Source organism: Oncorhynchus gorbuscha, unplaced genomic scaffold (assembly GCF_021184085.1).
Source record: "Oncorhynchus gorbuscha isolate QuinsamMale2020 ecotype Even-year unplaced genomic scaffold, OgorEven_v1.0 Un_scaffold_1443, whole genome shotgun sequence".
NCBI classification, from domain to species: Eukaryota; Metazoa; Chordata; class Actinopteri; order Salmoniformes; family Salmonidae; genus Oncorhynchus; species Oncorhynchus gorbuscha.
The window spans coordinates 67,501-84,475 of NW_025746222.1; the positions used below are offsets into that span (position 1 = coordinate 67,501).

The 16,975-nt window shown below is 42.4% G+C and overlaps 1 protein-coding gene across 1 annotated transcript in view; it reads right to left on the reverse strand.

Moving 5' to 3' along the window:
• LOC124022822 (CUB and sushi domain-containing protein 3-like) overlaps positions 1–10,186 on the reverse strand; it is a 74,358-nt gene extending 64,172 nt beyond the window's left edge. Inside the window, exons 1-2 of the mRNA XM_046337502.1 lie at positions 10,153–10,186; positions 1,705–1,774 (exon numbers count right to left, since the gene is read on the reverse strand). Coding sequence (XP_046193458.1) covers positions 1,705–1,753 — 49 coding nt within the window. The 5' untranslated portion in view covers positions 1,754–1,774; positions 10,153–10,186. The remainder of the gene's footprint in view (positions 1–1,704; positions 1,775–10,152) is intronic.
• Positions 10,187–16,975: the final 6,789 nt, after the last annotated feature.

Below are 16,975 nucleotides of genomic sequence, written 5' to 3' on the forward strand. Positions count from 1 at the left end.
GTGTGTGTGTGTGTGTGCGTGTGTGTGTGTGTGTGTGTGTGTGTGTGTGTGTGTGTGTGTGTGTGTGTGTGTGTGTGTGTGTGTGTACATACAGTTTATCAATAACAAGATCTCATTGTTTCCCTGTAAATTCGACGTATTATTGATGACCGTCTATTTTTGACGTTTAGCTGTATATATACTATATATATATATAAATACTATTCTCTCCTACATATTCTTCAGATATACTATATATTCTATCCACATACAGTCCATAATGTCAATACATCAAATCACATATGTATGTATAGCATATACTATATGTTAATTTATTTCAATTGTATTTTATTAAATCTTTATTTATGCATATATATATATATATATACTCCGGACATTCTTTTACTTTGTGATGTGTGTGTATTGTTGTGAATTGTTAGATACTACTGAACTGTTGGAGATAAGAGCATAAGCATTTCACTACACCCGCAATAACTTCTGCTCAGCATGTCTATGTGACCAATAACTTCTGCTCAACATGTGTATGTGACCAATAAACATTTATTTGATTTGATTTTTCATTTGTACTGCTCTCCAATCCTAGAAGTCATCCTACCAACCAGCAGTATAGCAGAGAGGACTGCTCTCCAATCCTAGAAGTCATCCTACCAATCAATATAGCAGAGAGGACTGCTCTCCAATCCTAGAAGTCATCCTACCAACCAGCAGTATAGCAGAGAGGACTGCTCTCCAATCCTAGAAGTCATCCTACCAACCAGCAGTATAGCAGAGAGGACTGCTCTCCAATCCTAGAAGTCATCCTACCAATCAATATAGCAGAGAGGACTGCTCTCCAATCCTAGAAGTCATCCTACCAATCAATATAGCAGAGAGGACTGCTCTCCAATCCTAGAAGTCATCCTACCAACCAGCAGTATAGCAGAGAGGACTGCTCTCTAATCCTAGAAGTCATCCTACCAACCAGCAGTATAGCAGAGAGGACTGCTCTCCAATCCTAGAAGTCATCCTACCCATCAGCAGTATAGCAGAGAGGACTGCTCTCCAATCCTAGAAGTCATCCTACCAACCAGCAGTATAGCAGAGAGGACTGCTCTCCAATCCTAGAAGTCATCCTACCAACCAGCAGTATAGCAGAGAGGACTGCTCTCCAATCCTAGAAGTCATCCTACCAACCAGCAGTATAGCAGAGAGGACTGCTCTCCAATCCTAGAAGTCATCCTACCAACCAGTACAGCAGAACTAAACAGACTCATCAGGGAAATCAACTAATACAAAAAGAGACACATTCTGACTGATTGGTTGCCGTGGATATGGATAAATTCTGGCTGATTGGTTGCCGTGGATATGGATACATTCTGACTGATTGGTTGCCGTGGATATGGATACATTCTGGCTGATTGGTTGCCGTGGATATAGATACATTCTGACTAATTGGTTGCCGTGGATATGGATACATTCTGGCTGATTGGTTGCCGTGGATATAGATACAGTTACATCCAAAACGTTAAATGTTTCATTCCTCTGAAATGATATTGTAATGAGGTACCGTAGTCATAGTGATAGCAGAAATGTCTGCGATGGTTCATACTGGTGTGATGGTAGATATGGATGGTTAATCTCATCCCAGAACACTATGAACTTCTATACTGTAAACATGTAAACATTACCATAATAAAGACGACATATACAGAATGACTACATTACCTAAGCACAGAGGTACGGGGTAATTCCATCGTCTGACGGGCCCTGGCATACACGTTATGTATTCATTACCCTGCAAGAGAAAATATTAATGTAAACATTACCCTGCAAGATAAAATATGAATGTATTCATTACCCTGCAAGATAAAATATTAATGTAAACATTACCCTGCAAGATAACATATTAATGTAAACATTACCCTGCAAGATAACATATTAATGTATAGATTACCCTGCAAGATAAAATATTAATGTATTCATTACCCTGCAAGATAAAATATTAATGTAAACATTACCCTGCAAGATAAAATATTAATGTATTCATTACCCTGCAAGATAACATATAAATGTACAGTTAAAGTCGGAAGTTTACATACACCTTAGCCAAATACATTTAAACTCGGTTTTTCACAATTCCTGACATTTAATCAGAGTAAAATTCCCTGTCTTAGGTCAGTTAGGATCACCACTATATTTGAATAATAGTAGAGATAATTATTTATTTAAGCATCACATTCCCAGTGGGTCAGAAGTTTACATACACTCAGTTAGTATTCGGTAGCATTGCCTTTAAATTGTTTTACTTGGGTCAAATGTTTCGGGTAGCCTTCCACAAGCTTCCCACAATAAGTTGGTGACTTTTGGCTCATTCCTCCTGACAGAGCTGGTGTAACTGAAACAGGTTGTAGGCCTCCTTGCTCGCACACACTTTTTCAGTTCTGCCCACAAATTTTCTATAAGATTGAGGTCAGGGGTTTGTGATGACCACTCCAATACATTGACTTTGTATGCTTGGGATCCTTGGGATGTATGCTTGGGATCCATTCCTCTCAAAGATTTTAGAGAAGGCTGTTGCGCAGCAACTCACTGCCTTCCTGAAGACAAACAATGTATACGAAATGCTTCAGTCTGGTTTTAGACCCCATCATAGCACTGAGACGGCACTTGTGAAGGTGGTAAATGACATTTTGATGGCATCGGACCGAGGCTCTGCATCTGTCCTCGTGCTCCTAGACCTTAGTGCTGCTTTTGATACCATCGATCACCACATTCTTTTGGAGAGATTGGAAACCCAAATTGGTCTACACGGACATGTTCTGGCCTGGTTTAGGTCTTATCTGTCGGAAAGATATCAGTTTGTCTCTGTGAATGGTTTGTCCTCTGACAAATCAACTGTACATTTCGGTGTTCCTCAAGGTTCTGTTTTAGGACCACTATTGTTTTCACTATATATTTTACCTCTTGGGGATGTTATTCGAAAACATAATGTAAACTTTCACTGCTATGCGGATGACACACAGCTGTACATTTCAATGAAACATGGTGAAGCCCCAAAATTGCCCTCGCTAGAAGCATGTGTTTCAGACATAAGGAAGTGGATGGCTGCAAACTTTCTACTATTAAACTCGGACAAAACAGAGATGCTTGTTCTAGGTCCCAAGAAACAAAGAGATCTAAGTGTGCATTCTCTAATTCTCTCCTTCTCTCTTTCTTTCTCTCTCTCGGAGGACCTGAGCCCTAGGACCATGCCCCAGGACTACCTGACATGATGACTCCTTGCTGTCCCCAGTCCACCTGGCCATGCTGCTGCTCCAGTTTCAACTGGCCTGGGCCCTAGGACCATGTCCCAGGACTACCTGACAAGAGGACTCCTTGCTGTCCCCAGTCCACCTGGCCATGCTCCTGCTCCAGTTTCAACTGTTCTGCCTTACTATTATTCAACCATGCTGGTCATTTATGAACATTTGAACATCTTGGCCACGTTCTGTTATAATCTCCACCCGGCACAGCCAGAAGAGGACTGGCCACCCCACATATGCTCTCTCTAATTCTCTCTTTCTTTCTCTCTCTCGGAGGACCTGAGCCCTAGGACCGTGTCCCAGGACTACCTGACATGATGGCTCCTTGTTGTCCCCAGTCCACCTGACTGTGCTGCTGCTCCAGTTTCAACTGTTCTGCCTTATTATTATTTGACCATGCTGGTCATTTATGAACATTTGAACATCTTGGTCATGTTCTGTTATAATCTCTACCCGGCACAGCCAGAAGAGGACTGGCCACCCCACATAGCCCGGTTCCTCTCTAGGTTTCTTCCTAGGTTTTGGCCTTTCTAGGGAGTTTTTCCTAGCCACCGTGCTTTTACACCTGCATTGTTTGCTGTTTGGGGTTTTAGGCTGGGTTTCTGTACAGCACTTTGAGATATCAGCTGATGTACGAAGGGCTATATAAATAAATTTGATTTGATTTGATTTGATCATTGTCCATTTGGAAGACCCATTTGCGACCAAGCTTTAACTTCCTGACTGATGTCTTGAGATGTTACTTCAATATATCCACATCATTTTCCTTCCTCATCACGATATCTATTTTGTGAAGTGCACCAGTCCCTCCTGCAGCAAAGCACCCCCACAACATGATGCTGCCACCCCCGTGCTTCACGGTTGGGATGGTGTTCTTTGGCTTGCAAGCCTCCCCCTTTTTCCTCCAAACATAAAGATGGTAATTAAGACCAAACAGTTCTGTCAGACCAGAGGACATTTCTTCAAAAAGTACAATCTTTGTCCCCATGTGCAGTTGCAAACCATAGTCTGTCTTTTTTATGGCGGTTTTGGAGCAGTGACTTCTTCCTTGCTGAGCTGCCTTTCAGGTTATGTCGATACAGGACTCGTTTTACTGTGGACATAGATACTTTTGTACCTGTTTTCTCCAGCATATTCACAAGGTCCTTTGCTGTTGTTCTGGGATTGATTTGCACTTTTCGCACCAAAGTACGTTCATCTCTAGGAGACAGAACGCGTCTCCTTCCTGAGCGGTATGACGGCTGCGTGGTCCCATGGTGTTTATACTTGCGTATTATTGTTTGTACAGATGAACGTGGTACCTTCAGGCATTTGGAAACTGCTCCCAAGGATGAACCAGACTTGTGGAGGTCAACTATTTTATGAGGTCTTGGATGATTTCTATAGATTTTCCAATGATGTCAAGCAAAGAGACACTGAGTTTGAAGGTCGGCCTTGAAATACATCCACAGATACACCTCCAATTGACTCAAATTATGTAAATTAGCCTACCAGAAACTTCTAAAGCCCAGACATAATTTTCTGGAATTTTCCAAGCTGTTTAAAGACAACTTAGTCAACTTAGTGTATGTCAACTTCTGACCCACTGGAATTGTGATACAGTGAATTATAAGTCAAATAATCTGTCTGTAAACAATTGTTGGAAAAATAACTTGTGTCTTGCACAAAGTAGATGTCCTAACCGACCAAACCGAAATTTGTGGAGTGGTTGAAAAATGAGTTTTAATGACTCCGACCTAAGTGTATGTAAACCTCCAACTTCAACTGTATACATTACCCTGCAAGAGACAATGGAAATGCAAACAAACACATCTTTTCAGCACTGTAGGATGTGGCTATATCACATTAAATGCATCCCAAATGGCACCCTAGTCCCTATGTAGTGCACTACTTTAGACCAGGCCCTATGGCTCTGTATAGGGAATAGGGTGCCATTTGGGATGCCCTGTAGGAAACAAACAAATATAACAGAATACCACAGAAACCTTTAAAAATGCTGATTCATATCAAACAAAGGCCATGAAAACAACAGGGAGAGAAACATGTCAAAAGGGGTTTCTTTATTTTGTGTTTTTGTTGGAATTGCCTTCCTCATCTTTATCCTCAAGGTCTCTAATGTAGAATAAAAGGTCTCTAATGTAGAATAAAAGGTCTCTAATGTAGAATAAAAGGTCTCTAATGTAGAATAAAAGGTCTCTAATGTAGAATAAAAGGTCTCTAATGTAGAATAAAAGGTCTCTAATGTAGAATAAAAGGTCTCTAATGTAGAATAAAAGGTCATTGTGGCTGTTGGACACTGTTGGACACAACCAGTATGTAGATGATGGACTCAACCAGTGTGTAGATGTTGGACACAACCAGTATGTAGATGATGGACACAACCAGTATGTAGATGTTGGACACAACCAGTATGTAGATGATGGACACAACCAGTATGTAGATGTTGGACACAACCAGTATGTAGATGATGGACACAACCAGTATGTAGATGCTGGACACAACCAGTATGTAGATGCTGGACACAACCAGTGTGTAGATGCTGGACACAACCAGCATGTAGATGTTAGACACAACCAGTATGTAGCTGTTGGACACAACCAGTATGTAGATGCTGGACACAACCCAGTTATGTAGTATGTTGGACACAACCCAGTATGTTAGATGATGGACACAACCAGTATGTAGATGTTGGACACAACCAGTATGTAGATGTTGGACACAACCAGTAGATGTAGATGTTAGACACAACCAGTATGTGGCTGTTGGACACAACCAGTATGTAGATGTTGGACACAACCAGTATGTAGATGTTGGACACAACCAGTATGTAGATGTTGGACACAACCAGTATGAGGCTGTTGGACACAACCAGTATGTAGATGTTGGACACAACCAGTATGTAGATGTTGGACACAACCAGTATGTAGATGTTGGACACAACCAGTATGTAGATGTTGGACACAACCAGTATAGATGTTGGCTGATGGACACAACCAGTATGTAGATGATGGACACAACCAGTATGTGGCTGTTGGACACAACCAGTATGTAGATGTTGGACACAACCAGTATGTGGCTGTTGGACACAACCAGTATGTAGCTGTTGGACACAACCAGTATGTGGCTGTTGGACACAACCAGTATGTAGATGTTGGACACAACCAGTATGTAGATGATGGACACAACCAGTATGTAGATGTTGGACACAACCAGTATGTAGATGATGGACACAACCAGTATGTAGATGTTGGACACAACCAGTATGTAGATGTTGGACACAACCAGTATGTAGATGTTGGACACAACCAGTATGTAGATGTCGGACACAACCAGTATGAGGCTGTTGGACACAACCAGTATGTAGATGTTGGACACAACCAGTATGTAGATGTTGGACACAACCACTATGTAGATGTTGGACACAACCAGTATGTGGCTGATGGACACAACCAGTATGAGGCTGATGGACACAACCAGTATGTGGCTGTTGGACACAACCAGTATGTGGCTGTTGGACACAACCAGTATGTGGCTGATGGACACAACCAGTATGAGGCTGATGGACACAACCAGTATGTGGCTGTTGGACACAACCAGTATGTGGCTGTTGGACACAACCAGTATGTGGCTGATGGACACAACCAGTATGAGGCTGATGGACACAACCAGTATGTAGATGTTGGACACAACCAGTATGTGGATGTTTGATGTTGATTTTGTCAGAGGTGAAGGACCTCCTGCTGAGGTGTTTAACTGGTCATAAAAATGAATTATATTAATTACAGTAACTGGTCATAATATGAATTAGAGTAACTGGTCATACATAATATGAATAATATTAATTATAGTAACTGGTCATAATATTAATTATAGTAACTGGTCTTAATATGAATTATAGTAACTGGTCTTGATATTAATTACAGTAACTGGTCTTAATATTAATTACAGTAACTGGTCATAATATTAATTATAGTAACTGGTCATAATATTAATTATAGTAACTGGTATTAATATTAATTATAGTAACTGGTTTTAATATGAATTATAGTAACTGGTCTTAATATTAATTACAGTAACTGGTCTTAATATTAATTACAGTAACTTGTCATAATATTAATTACAGTATCTGGTCTTAATATTAAGTACAGTAACTGGGCATAATATTAATTATATTAATTACAGTAACTGGTCATAATATTAATTACAGTAACTGGTCATAATATTAATTATAGTAACTGGTCATAATATTAATTATATTAATTATGGTAACTAGTTATAATATTATTTATATTAATAATAGCAATTGGTCTTAATATTAATTATATTAATTACTGTAACTGGTCATAATATTAATAATATAATTTATAGTAACTGGTCATAATTTTAATAATATTTATTATAGTAACTTGTCAAAATATTAATTATATTAATTATAGTAACTGGTCATAACATTAATTATTGTAACTGGTCATAATATTAATTACAGTAACTGGTCATAATATTAATTACAGTAACTTGTCATAATATTAATTACAGTATCTGGTCATAATATTAATTATAGTAACTGGTCATAATGTTAATTATATTAATTACAGTAACTGGTCATAAAGTTAATTATATTAATTACAGTACTTGGTCATAATATGAATTACAGTAACTTGTCATAATATTAATTATAGTAACTGGTCATAATATTAATTATATTAATTACAGTAACTGGTCATAATGTTAATTATATTAATTACAGTAACTGGTCATAATATTAATTATATTAATTACAGTAACTGGTCATAATATTAATTACAGTAACTGGTGTGTGTGTGTGTGTGTGTCTGCTGGTTTGTGTGTGCGTGTGTGTGTGTGTTTGTGCGTGCGTGTGTGTGTGCGTGTGTGTGTGCGTGTGTGTGTGTTTGTGCGTGCGTGTTTGTGCGTGTGTGTGTGTGTGTTTGTGCGTGTGTGTGTGTGTGCGTGTTTGACAGAGGGAAAAGGAAATTTATCAACACTATCTACTGAAAGGGGGAACAGGAAACTGTTACAGTTAGTTTAACCTCCCCCACCCCACACACACACACACACACACCCACACACACCCACACACACATTTATACACACACACACAACACACACACACACACACACACACACACACACACACACACACACACACACACACACACACACACACACACACACACACACACACACACACGCACACATTACATCACACATACATACACACACACACTGTTAAAACACTCCCACACACTTACACGCACACACATACATACACACACGCACAAGCATTCTCACTCACACAAACACACACACACACACACACACTTACACACACACACACGCACAAGCATGCTCACACACACACACACACGTTCACACACACAGTATTTATCCTAACACACTCGGTGTATGTGTGTGTGTGTGTGTGTGTGTGTGTGTGTGTGTGTGTGTGTGTGTGTGTGTGTGTGTGTGTGTGTGTGTGTGTGTGTGTGTGTGTGTGTGTGTGTGTGTGTGTGTGTGTGTTTCACCTCAACCTTCAGGGTATTCCCTGGGTCTGCATATCTAAACTGGCAGCTCTACATCAGACATGTGTCCCAAATGGAACCCTACTCCCTCTAGAGTGAACTAGAGCCCTGTGGAGCCCTGCTCAAAATAGTGCACTACGTAGGGAATAGGGTCCCAACAAGCTCTCACGTCAGAATTAGACCTTCATCTATGTTTTTCAAAAATGTTCAAATTTCTAAGTTGTTTGCAAAGTCAAAATTCAAAGTGTTTAAAGTTAAGTTGAGTTAAGTTACATTGAGTAAATTAAGTTGAGTTAAGTTAAGTTAAGTTGAATTAAGTTAAGTTAAGTTAAGTTGAGTTAAGTTACATTGAGTTAAGTTACATTGAGTTAAGTTAGATGCCTCCGTCCATTGAGTTAAGTTAAACCAAAACCCATTGAGTTAAGTAACAGAGTTAAAGTTGTGTAAGTTAAGTTACATTGAGTTAAGTTACATTGAGTTAAGTTGAGTTAAGTTAAGTTACATTGAGTTAAGTTACATTGAGCTAAGTTACATTGAGTTAAGTTAAGTTGTTACATTGAGTTAAGTTACATTGAGTAAAGTTAAGTTAAGTTACATTGAGTTAAGTTAAGTTAAGTTACATTGAGTTAAGTTAAGTTAAGTTACATTGAGTTAAGTTAAGTTAAGTTACATTGAGTTAAGTTACATTGAGTTAAGTTAAGTTAAGTTACATTGAGTAAAGTTAAGTTAAGTTACATTGAGTTAAGTTACATTGAGTTAAGTTAAGTTGAGTTACATTGAGTTAAGTTACATTGAGTTAAGTTAAGTTGAGTTAAGTTAAGTTAAGTTACATTGAGTAAAGTTAAGTTAAGTTACATTGAGTTAAGTTACATTGAGTGAAGTTAAGTTTCTATCGCTGGATTCGATCCGGAAACCTTCTGCACCAAAAGGCAGATGCCTCCGTCCATCCACCACTGGCCCACCCATGCACCACCCTAGCAAAACCAAAACCCACCTGAAGGTAACAGAGAAAGTGTGTGTGTGTGTGTGTGTGTGTGTGTGTGTGTGTGTGTGTGTGAAACAAAACACGTGCGTGCGTCAAAACGTGTGTAGTGTGTGTGCGTGCGTGCGTTTAAGTGAGTGTGTGCAGTGCGTGCTCTTGCGTGTGAGTGTGTGTTACAAATTGGATAGAGTAAGTGTGAGTGTGTGTGTGTGTGTGTGTGTGTGTGTGTGTGTGTGTGTGTCCTTGTGTGTGTGTGTGTGTGTGTGTGTGTGTATGTGTGTGTGTGTGTGTGTGTGTGTGTGTGTGTGTGTGTGTGTGTGTGTGTGTGTGTGTGTGTGTGCGTACTCACCTTCAGAGAGTAGCCTTGATCACACTGAAAGGAAACCATGGGTGGTAAACATAGTGTCCCCCACAGTGAAGCGCTGGCCCACATTGACACCGTTGAGGGGAGGCTGAGGTTCTGGGCATGAATCCAAACCTATTGCTTAGGACAGAGTCAAAACACACGCGTGGAAATAGCAATCACTTGTCTGCAAATCAAGATCAGTACAGGAACATAGAAACAAAACACGAACCATTCAAAACAGTAGAATACAGTAAGGAACCGGTAGTTAACTCCTTATAGGGATACTGAGAGATGATAGGTCGTTATAACACTCCTTATAGGGATACTGAGAGATGATAGGTCGTTATAACACACCTTATAGGGATACTGAGAGATGATAGGTCGTTATAACACTCCTTATAGGGATACTGAGAGATGATAGGTCGTTATAACACTCCTTATAGGGATACTGAGAGATGATAGGTCGTTATAACACTCCTTATAGGGATACTGAGAGATGATAGGTAGTTATAACACTCCTTATAGGGATACTGAGAGATGATAGGTAGTTATAACACTCCTTATAGGGATACTGAGAGATGATAGGTAGTTATAACACACCTTATAGGGATACTGAGAGATGATAGGTCGTTATAACACACCTTATAGAGATACTGAGAGATGATAGGTAGTTATAACACTCCTTATAGGGATACTGAGAGATGATAGTGGTGAGAGTTTATGGGTGGTAAACATATGGGGATACTATGGGTGGTAAACATATGGTGAGAGACTATGGGTTAAACATAGTGGTGAGAGACTATGGGTGGTAAACATAGTGGTGAGAGATGATAGGTGTTATAACACTCCTTATGGTGGGATACTGAGAGATGATAGGTGAGAGACTATTATAACATAGTGGTGAGAGACTATAGGGATAGTGGTGAGAGATGATAGGTCATAGTTGAGAGATAAAACATAGTGGTGAGAGACTGGGATAGTGGTGAGAGATGATAGGTGTTAAACACTAGTTATATGGGATACTGAGAGATGATAGGTGTTATAACACTGGTGAGGGATACTATGGGATACTGAGAGATGATAGGTCGTATGGGTGGTATAACACTAGTTGAGAGATAGTGGATACTGAGAGATGATAGGTCGTTAAACATAGTGGTGAGAGACTATGGGTGGTAAACATAGTGAGTAGAGAGATGATGGAGTGGTAAACATAGTGGTGAGAGACTATGGGTGGTAAACATAGTGGTGAGAGACTATGGGTGGTAAACATAGTGGTGAGAGACTATGGGTGGTAAACATAGTGGTGAGAGACTATGGGTGGTAAACATAGTGGTGAGAGACTATGGGTGGTAAACATAGTGGTGAGAGACTATGGGTGGTAAACATAGTGGTGAGAGACTATGGGTGGTAAACATAGTGGTGAGAGACTATGGGTGGTAAACATAGTGGTGAGAGACTATGGGTGGTAAACATAGTGGTGAGAGACTATGGGTGGTAAACATAGTGGTGAGAGACTATGGGTGGTAAACATAGTGGTGAGAGACTATGGGTGGTAAACATAGTGGTGAGAGACTATGGGTGGTAAACATAGTGGTGAGAGACTATGGGTGGTAAACATAGTGGTGAGAGACTATGGGTGGTAAACATAGTGGTGAGAGACTATGGGTGGTAAACATAGTGGTGAGAGACTATGGGTGGTAAACATAGTGGTGAGAGACTATGGGTGGTAAACATAGTGGTGAGAGACTATGGGTGGTAAACATAGTGGTGAGAGACTATGGGTGGTAAACATAGTGGTGAGAGACTATGGGTGGTAAACATAGTGGTGAGAGACTATGGGTGGTAAACATAGTGGTGAGAGACTATGGGTGGTAAACATAGTGGTGAGAGACTATGGGTGGTAAACATAGTGGTGAGAGACTATGGGTGGTAAACATAGTGGTGAGAGACTATGGGTGGTAAACATAGTGGTGAGAGACTATGGGTGGTAAACATAGTGGTGAGAGACTATGGGTGGTAAACATAGTGGTGAGAGACTATGGGTGGTAAACATAGTGGTGAGAGACTATGGGTGGTAAACATAGTGGTGAGAGACTATGGGTGGTAAACATAGTGGTGAGAGACTATGGGTGGTAAACATAGTGGTGAGAGACTATGGGTGGTAAACAGAGATAAACCTAAAGAGTTCAGAAGGTGTTCAGAACACAATGCCATCCATCATCTCAGCAGGCTGTTATATATGGATATTCCTACTCCTGGTAGTCATGGTGTGGAGAGTGTTGGGCATGTGGGGGAGAGTGGTAACATGCTGTTTTAAGTATGGTGTGAGAGGGTGAAGAGATTGATGTGGGAGAGGGCTGAGGAGACTGATTGGCTGAAGAGATTGATGTGGGAGAGGGTGAAGAGAGTGATTGGCGAAAGCTTTCAAATATACTGTAAAATGTATATTTACGGTTAAGAAGCTTATGGGATAGAACAACCCACTGGGAGACAGACAGGGTTAGTGATAGAACAACCCACTGAGAGACAGACAGGGTTAGTGACAGAACAACCCACTGAGAGACAGACAGGGTTAGTGATAGAACAACCCACTGAGAGACAGACAGGGTTGTTATATAACAACCCACTGAGAGACCGACAGGGTTAGTGATAGAACAACCCACTGAGAGACAGACAGGGTTAGTGATAGAACAACCCACTGAGAGACAGACAGGGTTAGTGATAGAACAACCCACTGAGAGACAGACAGGGTTAGTGATAGTACAACCCACTGAGAGACAGACAGGGTTAGTGATAGTACAACCCACTGAGAGACAGACAGGGTTGTTATATAACAACCCACTGAGAGACAGACAGGGTTAGTGATAGAACAACCCACTGAGAGACAGACAGGGTTAGTGATAGAACAACCCACTGGGAGACAGACAGGGTTAGTGATAGAACAACCCACTGAGAGACAGACAGGGTTGTTATATAACAACCCACTGAGAGACCGACAGGGTTGTTATATAACAACCCACTGAGAGACAGACAGGGTTAGTGATAGAACAACCCACTGAGAGACAGACAGGGTTAGTGATAGAACAACCCACTGAGAGACAGACAGGGTTAGTGATAGAACAACCCACTGAGAGACAGACAGGACAGAGGCTGAGGAGAGCGTGGAGTAGACTTGCTGAGAGCGTTATAATATATGCTGATCTCTACAGGTGGTAGACTGTGGGAGAGTGGTATACAGGTTTAGAGGTGCGAGAGACTGAGACGGGCCGATTGGGGCTGTGGTGAGATGTTGTGAGATGTTGTAGGAGACAGGTGATGACAGGCATCTTGAATATAAAGTATGTTTATCTCTAAGTTTGGGGGAAGGTGGGACACAGGGTTCAAGGAGACAGACAGACAGATGTTGAGGACAGTGGCTGGTGTTAGTGGGAGACAGAGAGACATATGTTGAGGACAGTGGCTGGTGTTAGTGGGAGACAGAGAGACATATGTTGAGGACAGTGGCTGGTGTTAGTGGGAGACAGAGAGACAGACAGACAGATGTTGAGGACAGTGGCTGGTGTTAGTGGGAGACAGAGAGACAGATGTTGAGGACAGTGGCTGGTGTTAGTGGGAGACAGAGAGACAGACAGACAGATGTTGAGGACAGTGGCTGGTGTTAGTGGGAGACAGAGAGACAGATGTTGAGGACAGTTTCTGGTGTTAGTGGGAGACAGACAGACAGATGTTGAGGACAGTGGCTGGTGTTAGTGGGAGACAGACAGACAGATGTTGAGGACAGTGGCTGGTGTTAGTGGGTGACAGAGAGACAGATGTTGAGGACAGTGGCTGGTGTTAGTAGGAGACAGAGAGACAGATGTTGAGGACAGTGGCTGGTGTTAGTGGGAGACAGAGAGACAGACAGACAGACAGATGTTGAGGACAGTGGCTGGTGTTAGTGGGAGACAGAGAGAGACAGATGTTGAGGACAGTTGCTGGTGTTAGTGGGAGACAGACAGACAGATGTTGAGGACAGTGGCTGGTGTTAGTGGGAGACAGAGAGACAGATGTTGAGGACAGTTGCTGGTGTTAGTGGGAGACAGACAGACAGATGTTGAGGACAGTTGCTGGTGTTAGTGGGAGACAGACAGACAGATGTTGAGGACAGTGGCTGGTGTTAGTGGGAGACAGAGAGACAGATGTTGAGGACAGTGGCTGGTGTTAGTGGGAGACAGAGAGACAGATGTTGAGGACAGTGGCTGGTGTTAGTGGGAGACAGAGAGACAGACAGACAGATGTTGAGGACAGTGGCTGGTGTTAGTGGGAGACAGAGAGACAGATGTTGAGGACAGTTGCTGGTGTTAGTGGGAGACAGACAGACAGATGTTGAGGACAGTGGCTGGTGTTAGTGGGAGACAGACAGACAGATGTTGAGGACAGTGGCTGGTGTTAGTGGGAGACAGAGAGACAGATGTTGAGGACAGTGGCTGGTGTTAGTGGGAGACAGAGAGACAGATGTTGAGGACAGTGGCTGGTGTTAGTGGGAGACAGAGAGACAGATGTTGAGGACAGTTGCTGGTGTTAGTGGGAGACAGACAGACAGATGTTGAGGACAGTGGCTGGTGTTAGTGGGAGACAGAGAGACAGATGTTGAGGACAGTTGCTGGTGTTAGTGGGAGACAGACAGACAGATGTTGAGGACAGTTGCTGGTGTTAGTGGGAGACAGACAGACAGATGTTGAGGACAGTGGCTGGTGTTAGTGGGAGACAGAGAGACAGATGTTGAGGACAGTGGCTGGTGTTAGTGGGAGACAGAGAGACAGATGTTGAGGACAGTGGCTGGTGTTAGTGGGAGACAGAGAGACAGACAGACAGATGTTGAGGACAGTGGCTGGTGTTAGTGGGAGACAGAGAGACAGATGTTGAGGACAGTTGCTGGTGTTAGTGGGAGACAGACAGACAGATGTTGAGGACAGTGGCTGGTGTTAGTGGGAGACAGACAGACAGATGTTGAGGACAGTGGCTGGTGTTAGTGGGAGACAGAGAGACAGATGTTGAGGACAGTGGCTGGTGTTAGTGGGAGACAGAGAGACAGATGTTGAGGACAGTGGCTGGTGTTAGTGGGAGACAGAGAGACAGACAGACAGATGTTGAGGACAGTGGCTGGTGTTAGTGGGAGACAGAGAGACAGATGTTGAGGACAGTGGCTGGTGTTAGTGGGAGACAGAGAGACAGACAGACAGATGTTGAGGACAGTGGCTGGTGTTAGTGGGAGACAGAGAGACAGACAGACAGATGTTGAGGACAGTGGCTGGTGTTAGTGGGAGACAGAGAGACAGATGTTGAGGACAGTGGCTGGTGTTAGTGGGAGACCGGTGGTCAGAGGGTTACAGTTCCCCACTCAGACAGACAGACAGACAGGCAGGCAGGCAGGCAGGCAGGCAGGCAGGCAGGCAGGCAGGCAGGCAGGCAGGCAGGCAGGCAGGCAGGCAGGCAGGCAGACAGACAGACAGACAGACAGACAGACAGACAGACAGACAGACAGACAGACAGACAGACAGACAGACAGACAGACAGACAGACAGACAGACAGACAGACAGACAGACAGACAGACAGACAGACAGACAGACAGACAGCTCAGTTAGCCTGGTCCCATCTGGAACCCTGGGTGTCCTTTAACCAACTCCTCTGATGACATGACTAGTGAGATGAGATGGCTGAAGCAGATCCAGCTGGGCTTGTCAACACCAGTCCTGGAGGTCCTGGAGGACCAAAACACTAGAAAATAAAACCAGCAGTACTTTGGCCCTCTAGGTCCACTAGCTGAATAGTCCTGCCATCATGGCATGACAACGATAGTCAGAGGACTTGTTTAAACACTGTCATCATGGCATGAAAACCAGCAGCATTCCACCCATAACACTGTAAAATACTACTTTCACTACAAAAGCAATTCACGTACTTACTCCATGTTTCTTCATTAACTCTGTGCTATTGACACATCATGAATTATTCCGTACCCCATTAACCTTTTTTTAAAGAATAAGGCCAGCAGCAACCCACCCTGAATCCCACTGCTAGTTTGTATCTGAAGCTAAACAGGATTGGTCCTGGTCAGTCCCTGGATGGGAGACCAGATGCTACTGGAAGTGCTGTTTCCTCTGGTCTAAAGAAAATATACATAGTGGCTTGTGAAAGTTTTCACCCCCCTTGGCATTTTTCCTAATTTTGTTGTCTTACAACCTGGAATTCAAATATATTTTTGGGGGGTTCGTATAATTTGATTCACGCAACATGCCTAACACTTTGAAGATGCAAAATATATTTTATTGTGAAGCAAACAAGAAAGAAAAACTGAACCTCCCCCACAGAGTCAATACTTTGTAGAGCCAACTTGTGCAGCAATTACAGCTGCAAGTATCTTGGAGTATGTCTCTATATGTTTGGCACATCAATCCACTGTGATTTTTGTCCATTCTTGAAGATAAAACTGCTCCAGCTCCTTCAAGTTGGATGGGTTCCGCTGGTGTACAGCAATCTTTAAGTCATACCACAGATTCTCAATTGGATTGAGGTCTGGGCTCCCACATCACTGTGGGGATGATGTTCTCGGGGTGATGAGAGGTGTTGGGTTTGCGCCAGAAATAGCATTTTCCTTGATAGCCAAAAGGCTCAGTTTCAGTCTCATCTGACCAGTGTACCTTGTTCAATATGTTTGGGGGTCTCCCACATGCCTTTTGCTGAACATATTTAAGCAATGGCTTTTTTCTGGCCACTCTTCCAAAAAGCCCAGCTCCGGGGAGTGTACGGCTTAAAGTGGTCCTATGGACAGATACTCCAACCTCC